The sequence below is a fragment of the Salvelinus alpinus genome, chromosome 8 (genome assembly GCF_045679555.1).
Source record: "Salvelinus alpinus chromosome 8, SLU_Salpinus.1, whole genome shotgun sequence".
Lineage (NCBI taxonomy): Eukaryota > Metazoa > Chordata > Actinopteri > Salmoniformes > Salmonidae > Salvelinus > Salvelinus alpinus.
The window spans coordinates 7,598,468-7,620,411 of record NC_092093.1 but is presented as its reverse complement, the minus strand read 5'-3'; the positions used below and the strand labels follow the sequence as shown (position 1 = coordinate 7,620,411).

At 49.6% G+C, this 21,944-nt stretch overlaps 1 protein-coding gene across 4 annotated transcripts; it reads right to left on the bottom strand.

Annotated features, from left to right (window-relative positions):
• Positions 1–41: 41 nt before the first annotated feature.
• On the bottom strand, positions 42–21,253 carry LOC139582486 (dihydrolipoyllysine-residue succinyltransferase component of 2-oxoglutarate dehydrogenase complex, mitochondrial-like). 4 transcript variants are annotated; one of them, XM_071412539.1, is made up of 15 exons: positions 21,096–21,253; positions 10,522–10,555; positions 9,948–9,990; positions 9,674–9,741; positions 9,483–9,557; positions 9,324–9,379; positions 9,029–9,137; positions 8,769–8,897; positions 8,530–8,603; positions 8,254–8,351; positions 6,473–6,603; positions 5,162–5,235; positions 4,790–4,873; positions 4,406–4,573; positions 42–3,197 (listed from the first exon to the last, which is right to left on the bottom strand). In XM_071412539.1, exons 1-15 carry the CDS (start codon positions 21,156–21,158, stop codon positions 3,063–3,065), a joined length of 1,341 nt encoding a protein of 446 aa, XP_071268640.1. In that variant the 5' UTR covers positions 21,159–21,253; the 3' UTR covers positions 42–3,062. The 4 variants fall into 4 exon arrangements, with proteins under 4 accessions (XP_071268640.1, XP_071268643.1, XP_071268642.1 ...); XM_071412542.1 differs by having other exon boundaries at positions 8,769–8,891; XM_071412541.1 differs by having other exon boundaries at positions 9,674–9,738.
• Positions 21,254–21,944: the final 691 nt, after the last annotated feature.

Sequence of the window (21,944 nt, the reverse complement as noted above, 5' to 3'; positions counted from 1 at the left end):
TCAGAGAGGGGAAGGATTAAAAAACAACAAGACAATGTAAATTAAAACTAAGATGTTTTAATGTTGGGTAGCACTTCATAATAACTCTACATAAAAGCATTTTATAACGGATTAGTAAATAATTTCTTCATCATTACTCACATTTGTAAAAAATGTTAGTAACCTAGTTATTCACACATTTATAAAACAACTTTAAGTATTTAATGTTTAAGATGTTCAATATAAGTCCTTCTAAACCATCTACTAATCATTAGTAAAGTATTTTTGCATGACCTAATCTAATATACTTTATAAATATGTTTTGAGTGACCAGTGTAATTTCTCACCAAACAGATGGACATGTCATTGGTAGACATTCCAGTAATACCCGATGCTCCTTAAGGTCTCAAAATGTCCCCTCGAACATATCAACGGTTAAACAATAAGCCCACAATGTTAAAGGAAATATATCTTATGAATGAAGTAACAATAAGCCCACAACACAGATAAAAATTTGAACATGAGCGTTTCTTGCCAGTGACCTTTCTACCAAAAGCAAAGTGTGGTTTGCAGTCATGCCTTAGAGCAGTCTTCTCTCAATTAACCCAGAACTGAAACTTTGCATCATTTTCTCAGTGGGGTGGATTTAGTTCTGGGAGTTCCGGGTTTGCAAATTCTCCACCCTCACAAAATAATACATACTTATAAAATATAAATAACCTACACTTTAGATGAGGTCAAGCAAAAAAAATACTTTAAACTAATGACTTAACTAAATGGTTAAATAAATGACCTATATTAAACATCTTATGAATGGAGTAATGATTAATAAACTATTTACTAATCCATTATAATTTCTATATTACGTGGCGTTATTAAGCGTTGCTACCTACAATAGTTCTTTTTAAATAGTTACTAAGCATTGTACGCAGCACAGAAAGACATCGCTTTACCTGGGTGGGTTCAACAAAGAAGAGTTGATCATGAGAAATACATCGTGCATGGTGCTAAATTGTGCTTCTTGAAAACTACTCCCAAAAAACGATGTTGTGTAAGTCCTGAACAAAACTGGCGTCCGGGTTTTCTATAGCATGGTGCCTTCTCATGGACAGACAGAAGTACATCTTAGAGAGACGACGGAAAGTGGTTACTCCCTTCTCTACCAAAACCTCAAAGACAATTATCTGTATCTGAAATGGCACCCTAATACGTATATAGTGCTCTACTTTTGTAGTGCACTATATAAATGAAATAGGATGCCATTATGGACGCAAACCCCAATGGGTGTGGTAGTTTCCATGAGATTCCAAATCACTTCCAATGCTGCTCAGTGGACAGTCACCCCAAAATAAGCAGAAGTTACTGCAACAGTAGGAAGCCAAGAGACTAGACATACATGAATAGCTCTGTCAAAACACAGAACCAGGACATGGGACAGTCAAAACAGCACAGGAGCTTCAGAATGGACTTCATCTTGTCCGACTGAACACTTTTTTAGGGTAGCGTTATAAAAACACGTATTGGCTTTAAATCACTAGCATGGATAGATTTACATGTACAGCTCAATGGAAAAATCTCGGTGTTTAAAAAAAGAAAGAAAAAAAAGTACACAAAATTCATGATGCTTTGAAGAAAAATAAATGTCTGTTTCTTTTCCAAGTTCACTTCTATTAGTCGTTTGTACTGGATACACGTGGTACAGTACACTGTCCAATGAAATGCCGACTTCCAGGTTCCTTCTAGACAGCAATGTAAGTGCTTTGAATGTACACGTCTAATATTGAGACGGATCAGACCTGGTAGGTTCATCAGAGAGTCAGTCTAATATTGAGACGGATCAGACCTGGTAGGTTCATCAGAGAGTCAGTCTAATATTGAGACGGATCAGACCTGGTAGGTTCATCAGAGTCAGTCTAATATTGAGACGGATCAGACCTGGTAGGTTCATCAGAGTCAGTCTAATATTGAGACGGATCAGACCTGGTAGGTTCATCAGAGTCAGTCTAATATTGAGACGGATCAGACCTGGTAGGTTCATCAGAGTCAGTCTAATATTGAGACGGATCAGACCTGGTAGGTTCATCAGAGTCAGTCTAATATTGAGACGGATCAGACCTGGTAGGTTCATCAGAGTCAGTCTAATATTGAGACGGATCAGACCTGGTAGGTTCATCAGAGTCAGTCTAATATTGAGACGGATCAGACCTGGTAGGTTCATCAGAGTCAGTCTAATATTGAGACGGATCAGACCTGGTAGGTTCATCAGAGTCAGTCTAATATTGAGACGGATCAGACCTGGTAGGTTCATCAGAGTCAGTCTAATATTGAGACGGATCAGACCTGGTAGGTTCATCAGAGAGTCAGTGGTAACACTGTATGATGTCGACCAACTGTTGAATCAATCTGACATGTCAATCTGAGCAAAAGCTGCAGAATGATACCAACCCAATAATAAAGTGAATAATCTCAACATTAAATTCTCTATTTGCGTGATTCCCATATATCCGTTTTGTCCTTTCTTGACAAAACACCACAACCAGATCAGGGACTCAGGCTCTCTCTCTTTAACCAAAAGCAGTACATAAGATTTGGCTGTCGCTTGTGTTTTTTTTTTTGGGGGGGGGTGGGTTGGTTTTATACAGAGGCTGAGTTAAATAGCTTTGGGGTGCGTTCAGCAGGGCACAACGTTTTGGAGCATTATGTTGAAACAACATCCCTCTCGAAGGGTATAAGAAGGAATCAAGTCCGCTCTATTCAAAACACTGCTATCTGAGGGGTATACTACAAAGCAGGGTCAACGAGAGCCAGCGAAGTTGCCTAAATATTCTGAAATAACTTTTTACATTTTTGGGGGGAAAGATAACCTTGAAATGAGAATGGTCAAAATTGACCGAACAACCAAAAAAAGGCAAATCTAAGTTGAGCTTTCTTAAATGTAACCAGATCAACAACCAGTTATTTCTGCTTGTTGATCAAAGTTAGCTGGCTAACTCTGATTCTGCGTTATAGCATACCCCTCTGTAATGTCAGGCAACAGCTCTGTGTACTGAACGTGGCCCTGCTGTAGTGATGGGAGGTTGGGATCACATGTCGAGCAGAAGAACGCGGGGGTCTTCCACCACTGACTTGATCTTACGCAGGAAGGTGACGGCCTCTCTGCCGTCGACCAGCCGATGGTCGTATGTCAGAGCCACGTACATCATGGGCCGGATCTCCACCTGATGGAGAGAAACAAGATGAGAACAACTAGTAGCTAGTCCATAGAACCCACTGCACCGCTGTCGCCATAGAACCCACCGCACCGCTGTCGCCATAGAACCCACCGCACCGCTGTCGCCATAGAACCCACCGCACCGCTGTCGCCATAGAACCCACCGCACCGCTGTCGCCATAAAACCCACCGCACCGCTGTCGCCATAGAACCCAATGCACCGCTGTCACCATAGAACCCAATGCACCGCTGTCGCCATAGAACCCACCGCACCGCTGTCGCCATAGAACCCACCGCACCGCTGTCGCCATAGAACCCACCGCACCGCTGTCGCCATAGAACCCACCGCACCGCTGTCGCCATAGAACCCACCGCACCGCTGTCGCCATAGAACCCAATGCACCGCTGTCGCCATAGAACCCAATGCACCGCTGTCGCCATAGAACCCAATGCACCGCTGTCGCCATAGAACCCAATGCACCGCTGTCGCCATAGAACCCACTGCACCGCTGTCGCCATAGAACCCACTGCACCGCTGTCGCCATAGAACCCACTGCACCGCTGTCGCCATAGAACCCACTGCACCGCTGTCGCCATAGAACCCAATGCACCGCTGTCGCCATAGAACCCACTGCACCGCTGTCGCCATAGAACCCACTGCACCGCTGTCGCCATAGAACCCACTGCACCGCTGTCGCCATAGAACCCACTGCACCGCTGTCGCTATAGAACCCACTGCACCGCTGTCGCCATAGAACCCACTGCACCGCTGTCGCTATAGAACCCACTGCACCGCTGTCGCCATAGAACCCACTGCACCGCTGTCGCTATAGAACCCACTGCACCGCTGTCGCCATAGAACCCACTGCACCGCTGTCGCTATAGAACCCACTGCACCGCTGTCGCTATAGAACCCACTGCACCGCTGTCGCCATAGAACCCACTGCACCGCTGTCGCTATAGAACCCACTGCACCGCTGTCGCCATAGAACCCACTGCACCGCTGTCATTTAGTCATAATAAATCATGATAAAATAACTGACAGGTTGAAATCGAAACTTACATATAGTAGCTAGATTTTAGAAAATATAACTTTGTTGACATGACAACATGCATTCATACATTTGCGGCAAATAATGTCCAATTCAACTTCTGGATGGAGATGAATTTAATGTGTTGACATACAGAAGCGAACGCACTGCGGGTGTCACCCACCTTGCCGCCGATGGCCACAGGCCTGTCGAAGATGCCGTGCATGCCCAGGATGGCAGACTGGGGTGGGTTGATGATGGGCGTGCCGAACATGGAACCGAACACTCCCCCGTTACTGATGGTGAAGGTACCTCCGTCCATGTCCTCCACAGCCAGCAAATTGTTACGAGCCTGGACAAAACACACACACAGGAGTCAGTCCTGTCGTCATTCAATTTGTTCTTCATTGATCTCCCGTTTGAAGAGCTTCAGGGCGCCGTTTATCACGAGGTGGCGTCATCATATTGATGTGGTGACAGAAGACACCAATTCTCAGACGAACTGTTGGATCGTAATGTCTACAACAGTGACACATTCATCCCACTCAAACAAAGCCTTGTACAGTACCTTCTCTCCCAGACCGTTGATGGTTTTCTCAATGTCAGCAAAGTTCATGGTCTCTACGTTGCGAATAACCGGTACAACCAGTCCCTGGTGAAGAGGAGCAGATGAGACCACATACACCAAGAAACCCAGACCTTTCCGGTGAAATTTTTATAGAATTTTCACCCAACACACAGCAAAGAACACAAACACACATAAGACAAACACAATGTACTGTACAAGGATCTCTAGCCCATGATCAATCCAAAAATAAAAATGACCACTATTTAATGTATAGATTTGGTCCAACCTCCCACCAACAGCTCAGGACCAGGACAATAAGGGGCAGTTAATAAGAGAACAGAATGTATAGGTCACGTGTCCTCGGTGCCTCACCTTGGGAGTGGCCACAGCCACACTGATGTCAACATAATCCCTGTAAACGATCTCTTTGGTTGTATCATCAATCACTGGGGACGGGAAGAGACACTAAAATCATCCTCACATTTTTTTTTTTACCTCAATGTCATTTCTGTTTCATTTCATCCATTTTGGGGGGTTCTGGTAAAGAAATTCAGTTTGAGACTTCTATGTAATAGTCTGTGTGGGTAGAGGGTTAGTCTGTGTGGGTAGAGGGTTAGTCTGTGTGGGTAGAGGGTTAGTCTGTGTGGGTAGAGGGTTAGTCTGTGTGGGTAGAGGGTTAGTCTGTGTGGGTAGAGGGTTAGTCTGTGTGGGTAGAGGGTTAGTCTGTGTGGGTAGAGGGTTAGTCTGTGTGGGTTAGTCTGTGTGGGTTAGTCTGTGTGGGTTAGTCTGTGTGGGTTAGTCTGTGTGGGTTAGTCTGTGTGGGTTAGTCTGTGTGGGTTAGTCTGTGTGGGTTAGTCTGTGTGGGTTAGTCTGTGTGGGTTAGTCTGTGTGGGTAGAGGGTTAGTCTGCGGGGGTAGAGGGTTAGTCTGCGGGGGTAGAGGGTTAGTCTGTGGGGGTAGAGGGTTAGTCTGTGGGGGTAGAGGGTTAGTCTGTGTGGGTAGAGGGTTAGTCTGTGGGGGTAGAGGGTTAGTCTGTGGGGGTAGAGGGTTAGTCTGTGTGGGTTAGTCTGTGGGGGTAGAGGGTTAGTCTGTGGGGGTTAGTCTGTGGGGGTAGAGGGTTAGTCTGTGGGGGTAGAGGGTTAGTCTGTGGGGGTAGAGGGTTAGTCTGTGGGGGTAGAGGGTTAGTCTGTGTGGGTTAGTCTGTGTGGGTAGAGGGTTAGTCTGCGGGGGTAGAGGGTTAGTCTGCGGGGGTAGAGGGTTAGTCTGCGGGGGTAGAGGGTTAGTCTGCGGGGGTAGAGGGTTAGTCTGCGGGGGTAGAGGGTTAGTCTGCGGGGGTAGAGGGTTAGTCTGCGGGGGTAGAGGGCTAGTCTGCGGGGGCAGAGGGTTAGTCTGCGGGGGCAGAGGGCTAGTCTGCGGGGGCAGAGGGCTAGTCTGCGGGGGTAGAGGGTTAGTCTGCGGGGGTAGAGGGTTAGTCTGCGGGGGCAGAGGGCTAGTCTGCGGGGGCAGAGGGCTAGTCTGCGGGGGCAGAGGGCTAGTCTGCGGGGGCAGAGGGCTAGTCTGCGGGGGCAGAGGGTTAGTCTGCGGGGGCAGAGGGTTAGTCTGCGGGGGCAGAGGGTTAGTCTGCGGGGGCAGAGGGCTAGTCTGCGGGGGCAGAGGGCTAGTCTGCGGGGGTAGAGGGTCTTACCTCCATTGACAGAAGGCTGGTCCATGAGAGCGTGTGCTGAAGCCTTAACGAAGGCTGACATGAAACCCAGCTTGATGTTGTGTCGTTTCAGGAAAGCATCTTTATGGAGCTTCCTCATCTCCTGGATGTTGCTGCGGCGGGACGAGAGAACAAGCATTAAAGCAGAGGGATGGGAGAGAACAAGCATTAAAGCAGAGGGATGGGAGAGAACAAGCATTAAAGCAGAGGGATGGGAGAGACCAACCATTAAAGCAGAGGGATGGGAGAGACCAAGCATTAAAGCAGAGGGATGGGAGAGACCAAGCATTAAAGCAGAGGGTGAGGGATGGGAGAGACCAAGCATTAAAGCAGAGGGTGAGGGATGGGAGAGACCAAGCATTAAAGCAGAGGGTGAGGGATGGGAGAGACCAAGCATTAAAGCAGAGGGTGAGGGATGGGAGAGACCAAGCATTAAAGCAGAGGGTGAGGGATGGGAGAGAACAAGCATTAAAGCAGAGAGTGAGGGATGGGAGAGAACAATCATTAAAGCAGAGGGATGGGAGAGACCAACCATTAAAGCAGAGGGTGAGGGATGGGAGAGAACAAGCATTAAAGCAGAGGGTGAGGGATGGGAGAGACCAACCATTAAAGCAGAGGGTGAGGGATGGGAGAGACCAACCATTAAAGCAGAGGGTGAGGGATGGGAGAGACCAACCATTAAAGCAGAGGGTGAGGGATGGGAGAGAACAAGCATTAAAGCAGAGGGTGAGGGATGGGAGAGAACAATCATTAAAGCAGAGAGTGAGGGATGGGAGAGACCAACCATTAAAGCAGAGGGTGAGGGATGGGAGAGACCAACCATTAAAGCAGAGGGTGAGGGATGGGAGAGAACAAGCATTAAAGCAGAGGGTGAGGGATGGGAGAGAACAATCATTAAAGCAGAGAGTGAGGGATGGGAGAGAACAATCATTAAAGCAGAGAGTGCGGGATGGGAGAGAACAATCATTAAAGCAGAGAGTGAGGGATGGGAGAGAACAAGCATTAAAGCAGAGGGTGAGGGATGGGAGAGAACAAGCATTAAAGCAGAGGGTGAGGGATGGGAGAGAACAACCATTAAAGCAGAGAGTGAGGGATGGGAGAGAACAATCATTAAAGCAGAGGGTGAGGGATGGGAGAGACCAACCATTAAAGCAGAGGGTGAGGGATGGGAGAGAACAATCATTAAAGCAGAGGGTGAGGGATGGGAGAGAACAAGCATTAAAGCAGAGGGTGAGGGATGGGAGAGACCAAGCATTAAAGCAGAGGGTGAGGGATGGGAGAGACCAACCATTAAAGCAGAGGGTGAGGGATGGGAGAGAACAATCATTAAAGCAGAGGGTGAGGGATGGGAGAGAACAAGCATTAAAGCAGAGGGTGAGGGATGGGAGAGACCAAGCATTAAAGCAGAGGGTGAGGGATGGGAGAGACCAAGCATTAAAGCAGAGGGTGAGGGATGGGAGAGAACAAGCATTAAAGCAGAGGGTGAGGGATGGGAGAGACCAAGCATTAAAGCAGAGGGATGGGAGAGAACAAGCATTAAAGCAGAGGGATGGGAGAGAACAAGCATTAAAGCAGAGGGTGTGTGTCGCTTCAGGAAAACATCTTCATGGAGCTTCCTACTCGGTGGTCATTTGGTGGACAACAACATTTCCAAGAGTAAACAACAGGTCATTTATGAAGTGTCTATATCTGCATGTTTGCACCTGCTGTTGCCCTGGAACCACTTGACCATAGAGGACAAAGAAAGTTGGATTGTCTAGTACCTCATGTCTATCTCGTTGAAGGTGGTGAGCATGGCACAGGTCTGCTGAGCCTCTTTTAGCCTCTGAGCGATCCTCAGCCTCATACGATTCATCTTGACCTGGACGAATAATAAGACAATTGGTTGAGAGCATCTGTTTTGGTTTCTCAATAAATCACAGCAAGACCCACTTCTCTTGGTTTGAAACTTAGCCTAAGGCTTTTCCCCTGCCATTTCATCTTGTTCTGTTAGTATGGGAGTGTTGGCCTGAAGCTGGCCTGAAATGGAGAGGTCTTACCCTGCTCTCTGTCCTGGCCCCATGGGCTACTGCTGCTGGTTCTGCTCGTGCTGCGCTGGGCTTGACTGCAGAAACTAGAAAGAGCATAAGACAGACTTTATGCGACAAAAAAAAAAGCTTATAATGATAAAATAAATTGTGAGAACCCCGCTTATATATATATATTTTTTTTTAAATAATTCTACTAAAGTTAACATGAATCTAAATGCACTTTTATAACGGTTGAGGAGCTGACGTACCAGGTTTGGCTTGGGCTGCTTGTGTTGGCACGGGAGGCACCGCGGGCATGGCGACGGGGATGGCAGCCGGGGTTGGAGCAGCGGCTGCTGCAGGGGCCTCCGCCGCCGGGACAGAAGCGGCTGCTGCAGCTGACCAGAGAAGAAGAGACACTGACATCATGATTGTGTGATTTTCAGATCAACTCCTGATATGAATGGTCCTACGTGTATGAAGATCAAAGGATCAGTTGGATGAGAGAGAGGAAAGAGGAAGAGCGTACCTCCTTTTTGAAGTTTGAAGAGGGGATTCCCGGCCTCCACCCTCCCTCCGTCTGGCACAAGCAGCTCCGTGATCACACCGGCCGCCGGAGACGGCACCTGCAACGAGGTCTGAGAGAAAAACGGATTCTTCTTATCACAACAGTTACTGAAATTACAAAACTCAGCATTTGACAGCTCGCCTTCTCTAAATATCTGATCATCAACGCCATTTCTTTATTCCCAGAAAGTGTTTTTAAACATAGGTCAAGGCTTTATTTTGTATTCCAATGTGTAACTTCTTAGTGTTTACAGGACCTTGTCAGTCTCGATCTCACACACCACCTCATCCTCTTTCACTGAATCTCCAACAGCTGGAAAAGACCAGAGGACGGTATTACTGTCCTGCACAAAACCTTCCTGGGAACAACATACTAAACAGGAGCCGGCTCCACAAAAACAATCCAGGACACCGACCTTTCTCCCACCTGACGTCCCCTTCTGTGATCGACTCAGAGAACGGAGGGGTGTTGACGGTGACAACTTCATCCCCTGATCGAAAAAAAAAAAAAACAACAAAAGATGTCAGAGTGAGATTTTATTTAATACAACGACTTGTTTAAATACACAGGTCCCGGAGGCAGACGACAGGGGTTTGGAATACGTACTGTGTGCTGCAGACGTCTTGAAGTATCTGACGTGGAAGACACCAACTGATGACAGAGATTCAAATCTACTAAACACAGAAGAAGAAAACATGTCATGATGTAGCAGGCTATAAAGTAGCCCGTTGTAAAACAAGTGGCTTTAAAACTAGAGCAACACACACTAAAAAGACTGAAAAGTATTCTGTAGCAGACATTGGACATCTTCAGATTTTTTTGGTTTGTCAGCCTGAGGCAAAACAAACGGACAAATACCCAGGACAGAGAGGACACCTACGACTGACTGTTCCTGTAGACAACCCTGTTGCCAGCGGATAGGCCTTCAAGGAGATAAAAGAAAAAGAAGACAGACAGAGAAGGGAAGAAAGAGGGGGGAAGAGAGAGAAAGAGGAAGGGATATGATTATTATAATTATTAACAGTGATAACCATGTTTGCCACAGTTGAGTCAGACTTCTTGAGAACCCTGGGCCGGGCGAATACATAAACAGCTCCTTGATGATGGGGCATATTTAACCACTCACAGGCCCTCCAGTGCTCTTTGATACTTCATGGCCATTACAGTCTTCTGAGCCATGAATCACCATTCATACAGGGCATGTTTATTCAGATTTATTACGAGGAACAAAGGCCTCTGATCTTACATTAGTCCTGGGTGGGCTGTGTTCATCAGGCACACAACGGAACAAAAACAGAATGAAACAGGGAAGGGATTACATGGACTTGTCCATTGAGGAAAGCGTGTTTTTTTTGTTTTCCATTGCAAATCGTTTTGTTACAGTGTGCCCTAATGAACAGGACCCTGTACAGTTAAACCCTACAGACAGAGGAGAAAGCGAGAGGCCCACTCACCTGAAGCAGTCCTTCCAGCCAGCACATACTTCCCCTGAAAATAAATGGGAAAGGGAGGAAGATAAATATCCTTTCAATTGAATTCTTTGCTGGGCTGCTTCAGATTCAATTCGGCCTACATCTTCATTTCAATATGCTTGCATTAAGGGAGCGTTGAATTTGTAGCAGTTGAGGTGTGCTTAGATTAAATCTCTCTCTGATTCAAACAAACAGCTTTGTAGTCAAAAGGGGCAAATTTAAAATAAAAAATAAAAAACACAAAATGAAGAACTGGGGTGCGTTCAGTGTTTGCTACGTTGCTTAACGGTTTGTACCCGAAACAAAATGTTTCCCCCAAAACGGTGCGCACCATTCTTTCAACAGTCTTTTAGGGACATTTTACTTCCATTTGGTGGGTGAGGTGTGGACTGATCTATATGGGTGTGGTGAGGTGTGGACTGATCTATATGGGTGTGGTGTGGACTGATCTATATGGGTGTGGTGAGGTGTGGACTGATCTATATGGGTGTGGTGAGGTGTGGACTGATCTATATGGGTGTGGTGAGGACTGATCTATATGGTGTGGTGTGGACTGATCTATATGGGTGTGGTGAGGTGTGGACTGATCTATATGGGTGTGGTGAGGTGTGGACTGATCTATATGGGTGTGGTGAGGTGTGGACTGATCTATATGGGTGTGGTGAGGTGTGGACTGATCTATATGGGTGTGGTGTGGACTGATCTATATGGGTGTGGTGTGGACTGATCTATATGGGTGTGGTGTGGACTGATCTATATGGGTGTGGTGAGGTGTGGACTGATCTATATGGGTGTGGTGAGGACTGATCTATATGGGTGTGGTGAGGTGTGGACTGATCTATATGGGTGTGGTGTGGACTGATCTATATGGGTGTGGTGAGGTGTGGACTGATCTATATGGGTGTGGTGAGGTGTGCGCTGATCTATATGGGTGTGGTGAGGTGTGCGCTGATCTATATGGGTGTGGTGAGGTGTGGACTGATCTATATGGGTGTGGTGAGGTGTGGACTGATCTATACGGGTGTGGTGAGGTGTGGACTGATCTATATGGGTGTGGTGAGGTGTGGACTGATCTATATGGGTGTGGTGTGGACTGATCTATATGGTGTGGTGTGGACTGATCTATATGGGTGTGGTGAGGTGTGGACTGATCTATATGGGTGTGGTGTGCGCTGATCTATATGGGTGTGGGCTGATCTATATGGGTGTGGTGTGCGCTGATCTATATGGGTGTGGTGTGGACTGATCTATACGGGTGTGGTGAGGTGTGGACTGATCTATATGGGTGTGGTGAGGTGTGGGCTGATCTATATGGGTGTGGTGTGCGCTGATCTATATGGGTGTGGGCTGATCTATATGGGTGTGGTGTGCGCTGATCTATATGGGTGTGGTGTGGACTGATCTATACGGGTGTGGTGAGGTGTGGACTGATCTATACGGGTGTGGTGTGCGCTGATCTATATGGGTGTGGGCTGATCTATATGGGTGTGGTGTGCGCTGATCTATATGGGTGTGGTGTGGACTGATCTATACGGGTGTGGTGAGGTGTGGACTGATCTATACGGGTGTGGTGAGGTGTGGACTGATCTATATGGGTGTGGTGAGGTGTGGACTGATCTATATGGGTGTGGTGAGGTGTGGACTGATCTATATGGGTGTGGTGAGGTGTGGACTGATCTATATGGGTGTGGTGTGGACTGATCTATATGGTGTGGTGTGGACTGATCTATATGGGTGTGGTGTGGACTGATCTATATGGTGTGGTGAGTTGTGGACTGATCTATATGGTGTGGACTGATCTATATGGGTGTGGTGAGGTGTGGACTGATCTATATGGGTGTGGTGTGCGCTGATCTATATGGGTGTGGTGAGGTGTGGACTGATCTATATGGGTGTGGTGAGGTGTGGGCTGATCTATATGGGTGTGGTGAGGTGTGCGCTGATCTATATGGGTGTGGTGTGGACTGATCTATATGGGTGTGGTGTGGACTGATCTATATGGGTGTGGTGAGGTGTGCGCTGATCTATATGGGTGTGGTGAGGTGTGGACTGATCTATATGGGTGTGGTGAGGTGTGGACTGATCTATATGGGTGTGGTGAGGTGTGGACTGATCTATATGGGTGTGGTGAGGTGTGGACTGATCTATATGGGCGTGGTGTGGACTGATCTATATGGTGTGGTGAGGTGTGGACTGATCTATATGGGTGTGGTGAGGTGTGGACTGATCTATATGGGTGTGGTGTGGTGTGGACTGATCTATATGGTGTGGTGTGGACTGATCTATATGGGTGTGGTGTGGACTGATCTATATGGGTGTGGTGAGGTGTGGGCTGATCTATATGGGTGTGGTGAGGTGTGGGCTGATCTATATGGGTGTGGTGAGGTGTGGACTGATCTATATGGGTGTGGTGAGGTGTGGACTGATCTATATGGGTGTGGTGAGGTGTGGACTGATCTATATGGTGTGGTGAGGTGTGGACTGATCTATATGGGTGTGGTGAGGTGTGGACTGATCTATATGGGTGTGGTGTGGACTGATCTATATGGGTGTGGTGAGGTGTGGACTGATCTATATGGGTGTGGTGTGCGCTGATCTATATGGGTGTGGGCTGATCTATATGGGTGTGGTGTGCGCTGATCTATATGGGTGTGGTGTGGACTGATCTATATGGGTGTGGTGTGGACTGATCTATATGGGTGTGGTGAGGTGTGGACTGATCTATACGGGTGTGGTGAGGTGTGGACTGATCTATACGGGTGTGGTGAGGTGTGGACTGATCTATATGGGTGTGGTGAGGTGTGGACTGATCTATATGGGTGTGGTGAGGTGTGGACTGATCTATATGGGTGTGGTGTGGACTGATCTATATGGTGTGGTGAGTTGTGGACTGATCTATATGGTGTGGTGTGGACTGATCTATATGGGTGTGGTGAGGTGTGGACTGATCTATATGGGTGTGGTGTGCGCTGATCTATATGGGTGTGGTGAGGTGTGGACTGATCTATATGGGTGTGGTGAGGTGTGGACTGATCTATATGGGTGTGGTGAGGTGTGGACTGATCTGTATGGGTGTGGTGAGGTGTGGACTGATCTGTACGGGTGTGGTGAGGTGTGGACTGATCTGTACGGGTGTGGTGAGGTGTGGACTGATCTGTACGGGTGTGGTGAGGTGTGGACTGATCTATACGGGTGTGGTGAGGTGTGGGCTGATCTACATGGGTGTGGTGTGGACTGATCTGTACGGGTGTGGTGAGGTGTGGGCTGATCTACATGGGTGTGGTGAGGTGTGGGCTGATCTACATGGGTGTGGTGAGGTGTGCGCTGATCTATATGGGTGTGGTGTGGACTGATCTATATGGGTGTGGTGTGGACTGATCTATATGGGTGTGGTGAGGTGTGCGCTGATCTATATGGGTGTGGTGAGGTGTGCGCTGATCTATATGGGTGTGGTGAGGTGTGGACTGATCTATATGGGTGTGGTGAGGTGTGGACTGATCTATATGGGCGTGGTGTGGACTGATCTATATGGTGTGGTGAGGTGTGGACTGATCTATATGGGTGTGGTGTGGTGTGGACTGATCTATATGGTGTGGTGTGGACTGATCTATATGGTGTGGTGTGGACTGATCTATATGGGTGTGGTGTGGACTGATCTATATGGGTGTGGTGTGGACTGATCTATATGGGTGTGGTGAGGTGTGGACTGATCTATATGGGTGTGGTGAGGTGTGGACTGATCTATATGGTGTGGTGAGGTGTGGACTGATCTATATGGGTGTGGTGTGGACTGATCTATATGGGTGTGGTGAGGTGTGGACTGATCTATATGGTGTGGTGAGGTGTGGACTGATCTATATGGGTGTGACTGAAATCGGATAACTCGTGCAGCACACCCTACACAATAGACCTCTGGGACACCATAATCACAGTCATTATCAACAGAATGTTACCATTTCCATTGAATTTAACGGTGAGCATCAGTTCTGTCGTAACTGAAAACACCCCTGCTTTCACGGTCACTCTGCATAACGAGACAAAACATCTGGCCATGACGCGTTCCTGAATCCAGACACACGTTCAAACAGCACAGATGGAGTTTAATGCCACAGAACTGACACAGTGAATGAGTCGCCTTGACAGCCTACCCCCCCAGGCCAAACCCTAACGACGCTTTGCCAATTGTGCACCGCCCTATGGGACTCCCAATCACAGTCGGTTGTGATACAGCCTGGAAACGAACCAGGGTCTGTAGTGACACCTCGAGCACTGAGATGCAGATGCACCCCCCTTTGATACACGTTACCCCCCCCCCCTTTGATACACCCCCCCCCCCCCCCCGATAAACGTTACCCCCCTTCTTCCGTCACCTTTGATACACGTTCCCCCCCTTTGATACACATTACACCCCCCCCCCCCCCCGTCACCTTTGATACACGTTACCCCCCCTTCCGTCACCTTTGCTACACGTTACCCCCCCCTTCCGTCACCTTTGATACACGTTACCCCCCCCTTTCCGTCACCTTTGATACACGTTACCCCCCCCCCCTTCCGTCACCTTTGCTACACATTACCCCCCCCCCCCCCTTACCTTTGATACACGTTACCCCCCCCTTCCGTCACCTTTGATACACGTTACCCCCCCCCTTCCGTCACCTTTGATACACGTTACCCCCCCCCTTCCGTCACCTTTGATACACGTTACCCCCCCCCCCTTCCGTCACCTTTGATACACGTTACCCCCCCCCTTCCGTCACCTTTGATACACGTTCCCCCCCCCCCCCGTCACCTTTGATACTAGTTACCCCCCCCCCCTTCCGTCACCTTTGATACACGTTACCCCCCCCCCCTTCCGTCACCTTTGATACACGTTACCCCCCCCCCCCCTTCAATCACCTTTGATACACGTTACCCCCCCCCCCTCCATCACCTTTGATACACGTAACCCCCCCCCCCCTTCCATCACCTTTGATACACGTTACCCCCCCCCCCCTTCCGTCACCTTTGATACACGTTACCCCCCCCCCCTTCCGTCACCTTTGATACACGTTACCCCCCCTTCACCTTTGATACACGTTACCCCCCCCCCCCCTTCCATCACCTTTGATACACGTTACCCCCCCCCCCCTTCACCTTTGATACACGTTACCCCCCCCCCCCCCCCGTCACCTTTGCTACACGTTACCCCCCCCCCTTCCGTCACCTTTGATACACGTTACCCCCCCCTTCCGTCACCTTTGCTACACGTTACCCCCCCCTTCCGTCACCTTTGCTACACGTTACCCCCCCCTTCCGTCACCTTTGCTACACGTTACCCCCCCCCTTCCGTCACCTTTGATACACGTTACCCCCCCCCCTTCCGTCACCTTTGATACACGTTACCCCCCCCCCCCCTTCCGTCACCTTTGATACACGTTACCCCCCCCCCCCCCCTTCCGTCACCTTTGATACACGTTACCCCCCCCCCCCCCTTCCGTCACCTTTGATACACGTTACCCCCGCCTCTTCCGTCACCTTTGATACACGTTACTCCCCCCCCCCTTCCGTCACCTTTGATACACGTTACTCCCCCCCCTTCCGTCACCTTTGATACACGTTACCCCCCCCCTTCCGTCACCTTTGATACACGTTACCCCCCCCCTTCCGTCACCTTTGATACACGTTACCCCCCCCCCCCCCTTCGGTCACCTTTGATACACGTTACCCCCCCCCCCTTCCCTCACCTTTGATACACGTTATACCCCCCCCCCCCTTCTGTCACCTTTGATACACGTTACCCCCCCCCCCTTCCGTCACCTTTGATACACGTTACCCCCACCCCCCCCTCACCTTTGATACACGTTACCCCCACCCCCCCTCACCTTTGATACACGTTACCCCCACCCCCCCTCACCTTTGATACACGTTACCCCCCCCCTTCCGTCACCTTTGATACACGTTACCCCCCCCCTTCCGTCACCTTTGATACACGTTACCCCCCCCCCCCCCCTTCTGTCACCTTTGATACACGTTATACCCCCCCCCCCCCCTTCTGTCACCTTTGATACACGTTACCCCCCCCCTTCTGTCACCTTTGATACACGTTATACCCCCCCCCCCCCTTCTGTCACCTTTGATACACGTTACCCCCCCCCTTCCGTCACCTTTGATACACGTTATACCCCCCCCCCCCCCTTCTGTCACCTTTGATACACGTTACCCCCCCCCCTTCCGTCACCTTTGATACACGTTACCCCCACCCCCCCCGTCACCTTTGATACACGTTACCCCCACCCCCCCTCACCTTTGATACACGTTACCCCCCCCCCCTCACCTTTGATACACGTTACCCCCCCCCCTTCCTCACCTTTGATACACGTTACCCCCACCCCCTCCGTCACCTTTGATACACGTTACCCCCACCCCCCCTCACCTTTGATACACGTCCCACCCCCCCAACCTTTGATACACGTTACCCCCCCAACCTTTGATACACGTTACCCCCCCTCACCTTTGATACACGTTACCCCCCCCTCACCTTTGATACACGTTACCCCCCCCCCCTCACCTTTGATACACGTTACCCCCCCCCCCTCACCTTTGATACACGTTACCCCCACCCCCCCTCACCTTTGATACACGTTACCCCCACCCCCCCTCACCTTTGATACACGTCCCACCCCCCCAACCTTTGATACACGTTACCCCCCCAACCTTTGATACACGTTACCCCCCCTCACCTTTGATACACGTTACCCCCCCCTCACCTTTGATACACGTTACCCCCCCCCTCACCTTTGATACACGTTACCCCCCCCCCTCACCTTTGATACACGTTACCCCCCCCCCCCTCTTCCGTCACCTTTGATACACGTTACCCCCCCCTCTTCCGTCACCTTTGATACACGTTACCCCCCCCCTCTTCCGTCACCTTTGATACACGTTACCCCCCCCTCTTCCGTCACCTTTGATACACGTTACCCCCCCCCCCTCTTCCGTCACCTTTGATACACGTTACCCCCCCCCCCCTCTTCCGTCACCTTTGATACACGTTACCCCCCCCCCCCTCTTCCGTCACCTTTGATACACGTTACCCCCCCCCCCTCTTCCGTCACCTTTGATACACGTTACCCCCCCCCCCTCTTCCGTCACCTTTGATACACGTTACCCCCCCCCCCCTCTTCCGTCACCTTTGATACACGTTACCCCCCCCCCCCTCTTCCGTCACCTTTGATACACGTTACCCCCCCCCCCTCTTCCGTCACCTTTGATACACGTTACCCCCCCCCCCCTTCCGTCACCTTTGATACACGTTACCCCCCCCTTCACCTTTGATACACGTTACCCCCCCCTTCCGTCACCTTTGATACACGTTACCCCCCCCCCCCCCCTTCTGTCACCTTTGATACACGTTATACCCCCCCCCCCCTTCTGTCACCTTTGATACACGTTATACCCCCCCCTTCCGTCACCTTTGATACACGTTATACCCCCCCCCCCCTTCTGTCACCTTTGATACACGTTATACCCCCCCCCCCCCTTCTGTCACCTTTGATACACGTTACCCCCCCCCTTCCGTCACCTTTGATACACGTTACCCCCCCCCCCTTCTGTCACCTTTGATACACGTTACCCCCCCCCCCTTCCGTCACCTTTGATACACGTTACCCCCCCCCCTTCCGTCACCTTTGATACACGTTACCCCCACCCCCCCCTCACCTTTGATACACGTTACCCCCACCCCCCCTCACCTTTGATACACGTTACCCCCCCCCCCCTCACCTTTGATACACGTTACCCCCCCCCCCCTCACCTTTGATACACGTTACCCCCACCCCCCCTCACCTTTGATACACGTTACCCCCACCCCCCCTCACCTTTGATACACGTTACCCCCACCCCCCCTCACCTTTGATACACGTCCCACCCCCCCAACCTTTGATACACGTTACCCCCCCCTCACCTTTGATACACGTTACCCCCCCTCACCTTTGATACACGTTACCCCCCCCCCCTCACCTTTGATACACGTTACCCCCCCCCCTCACCTTTGATACACGTTACCCCCCCCCCTCACCTTTGATACACGTTACCCCCCCCCCCTCTTCCGTCACCTTTGATACACGTTACCCCCCCCTCTTCCGTCACCTTTGATACACGTTACCCCCCCCCTCTTCCGTCACCTTTGATACACGTTACCCCCCCCTCTTCCGTCACCTTTGATACACGTTACCCCCCCCCCCCTCTTCCGTCACCTTTGATACACGTTACCCCCCCCCTCTTCCGTCACCTTTGATACACGTTACCCCCCCCCCCTCTTCCGTCACCTTTGATACACGTTACCCCCCCCCTCTTCCGTCACCTTTGATACACGTTACCCCCCCCCCCCCTCTTCCGTCACCTTTGATACACGTTACGCCCCCCCCCCCTCTTCCGTCACCTTTGATACACGTTACCCCCCCCCCCCTTCCGTCACCTTTGATACACGTTACCCCCCCTTCACCTTTGATACACGTTACCCCCCCCTTCCGTCACCTTTGATACACGTTACCCCCCCCCCCCCCCCTTCTGTCACCTTTGATACACGTTATACCCCCCCCCCCTTCTGTCACCTTTGATACACGTTATACCCCCCCCTTCCGTCACCTTTGATACACGTTACCCCCCCCCCCCCCCCTTCTGTCACCTTTTGATACACGTTATACCCCCCCCCCCCTTCTGTCACCTTTGATACACGTTACCCCCCCCCTTCCGTCACCTTTGATACACGTTATACCCCCCCCCCCCCCTTCTGTCACCTTTGATACACGTTACCCCCCCCCCTTCCGTCACCTTTGATACACGTTACCCCCACCCCCCCCTCACCTTTGATACACGTTACCCCCACCCCCCCTCACCTTTGATACACGTTACCCCCCCCCCCTCACCTTTGATACACGTTACCCCCCCCCCCTCACCTTTGATACACGTTACCCCCCCCCCCCTCACCTTTGATACACGTTACCCCCACCCCCCCTCACCTTTGATACACGTTACCCCCACCCCCCCTCACCTTTGATACACGTTACCCCCACCCCCCCTCACCTTTGATACACGTTACCCCCCCTCACCTTTGATACACGTTACCCCCCCTCACCTTTGATACACGTTACCCCCCCTCACCTTTGATACACGTTACCCCCCCTCACCTTTGATACACGTTACCCCCCCCTCACCTTTGATACACGTTACCCCCCCCTCTTCCGTCACCTTTGATACACGTTACCCCCCCCCTCTTCCGTCACCTTTGATACACGTTACCCCCCCCCCTCTTCCGTCACCTTTGATACACGTTACCCCCCCCTCTTCCGTCACCTTTGATACACGTTACCCCCCCCTCTTCCGTCACCTTTGATACACGTTACCCCCCCCCTCTTCCGTCACCTTTGATACACGTTACCCCCCCCCCCTCTTCCGTCACCTTTGATACACGTTACCCCCCCCCCCCTCTTCCGTCACCTTTGATACACGTTACCCCCCCCTCTTCCGTCACCTTTGATACACGTTACCCCCCCCCTCTTCCGTCACCTTTGATACACGTTACCCCCCCTCTTCCGTCACCTTTGATACACGTTACCCCCCCTCTTCCGTCACCTTTGATACACGTTCCCCCCCCCTTCCTATGTTTGTCCTTTACAACTGCTGCCCTTCCGCGAGGTGCTGAAATTCATACTTAAAAAAAATTAAAATGTAATAAACTTTAATCTAATAAAACCACCGACGTCTCCCTCGATATAATAGAATCGAGCTTAGCGTTCCTCAGCTAATAACAGATGAGCTCCACACACGACACCTTCATGCCTGACATGACACGGGCTATTTCTGGCGCAAGTTTCAAACAGAGGTCAGCTGTAAAATATACGACAAAACAATCTGCTAGCTGGGGAATAACACTGCAGCATATGCATGAGAGGTGTGGCTCAAGCCTGTCTTGACAATGCTAAATGTGTACAGCTAGTTACTACCGAGCCATCTGCGGTATTAAATGTTGCATACATGACAGCTCACGCCTGTTAATGTGGAACCCACCACGGATTCTAGAGCAGTAGAGGACATCTAACTAACTAGTTGACTAGTTAGCTAGTAATCTTATGGTAGCTAGGCTAGATACCTTGCTAGCTAGCAGGTTAGATAGCAAGATACTTAGCTAGGTAACGCCAACAAGCAAATCCCAGTAAAAAAGAAACGAACAAGAATACCATAATGCTAGCTAGCTAATAAGCTCAGGTAGCTAACTAAGTTAGTTTAACCGATTTAGCTACCTGTGACAGTTCGATTGGTCTTTAAATAATTTAGCTAGCTAAGTTAATGGTTTTGGTGATATTCCTACTAACTACGCATATCGAAAGACTTATATTTCATAATGTATTGAGGGAAAAACCAAGCCATTTCCTTAGTTAGACATAGTAGTAGGAAGGGTGTCATTATGTCCTTGGGTTCGGGTGAGGCCTATTCCCTGCTAGCTATGGCGTTCAAAAAAGTTTTGCCGAACCCAAAGATTCGGTACACGGTAATTGTAATTGTTATTTCTCTCCTACCTGACTTAACGCAGACAGAGAACGCCCAAGTGTCCGGGAAAGACATCGGGAATGCGATAACATAGCTTCAACTGTGGTGGCAAACCGACCAAGGGAGTGGTAACGAAGGTCTCAAAGTAGAAGCTGTCATCAAGACTCTGCGCCGACGGAAAGCGACTAGGGACAAACCAATGTCGTTTTAATGATAGGGGAGGTAGCTCATTCCTAGTAGGCCTGCCTACACTCCTACAGTCTTAACTTCATGCTGCGTTTTGTTGTCTAAAATATTATAATTATTGAAGAAACTCATGAATTCAATCGTATTTTGTGATCAATGTATAGAATTAAAAGGCTAAATAATAAACATGCGTCATTCAAAAACATGCGGTGTGATATTGTGCAAAACAAAATTAGGAAATGTTTAGTCTGTCATTTCGTTCCCACAGAGGCTGATGGTACGAGCTAATTGTTAATGAGGTTGCTTTTATTATAAGGTGCCACGCCCCCTCCTTGTGTGGATTTATGGGGTTCTATGAAATACAGTATTTTCCTGTTATAATAACCCTCCTCTCCTGTGGCAGGACATACATTCTTCTCTCTTTTCTGGACAGCTATCTTCACTCTGAGCAACAGGTAGGCAGACATCCTTTTTCTTGTTTGTGTCTGTGGGATCTTAGGAAATAAGACAGGTGAAATGTAGACAATAGGCTGTAACAATATTCTCAACAACGATAATGATTTTTTGAAAGTAATAGCTCAAATATTTTTTTTTATTAAAATAAATAGTGTGATTGGATTTCATCAAATGAATAGCAGGTGGTCGTCATTTGGGTCTTAAAACGTGTCTACTGCTAACAATGCTACATTAGA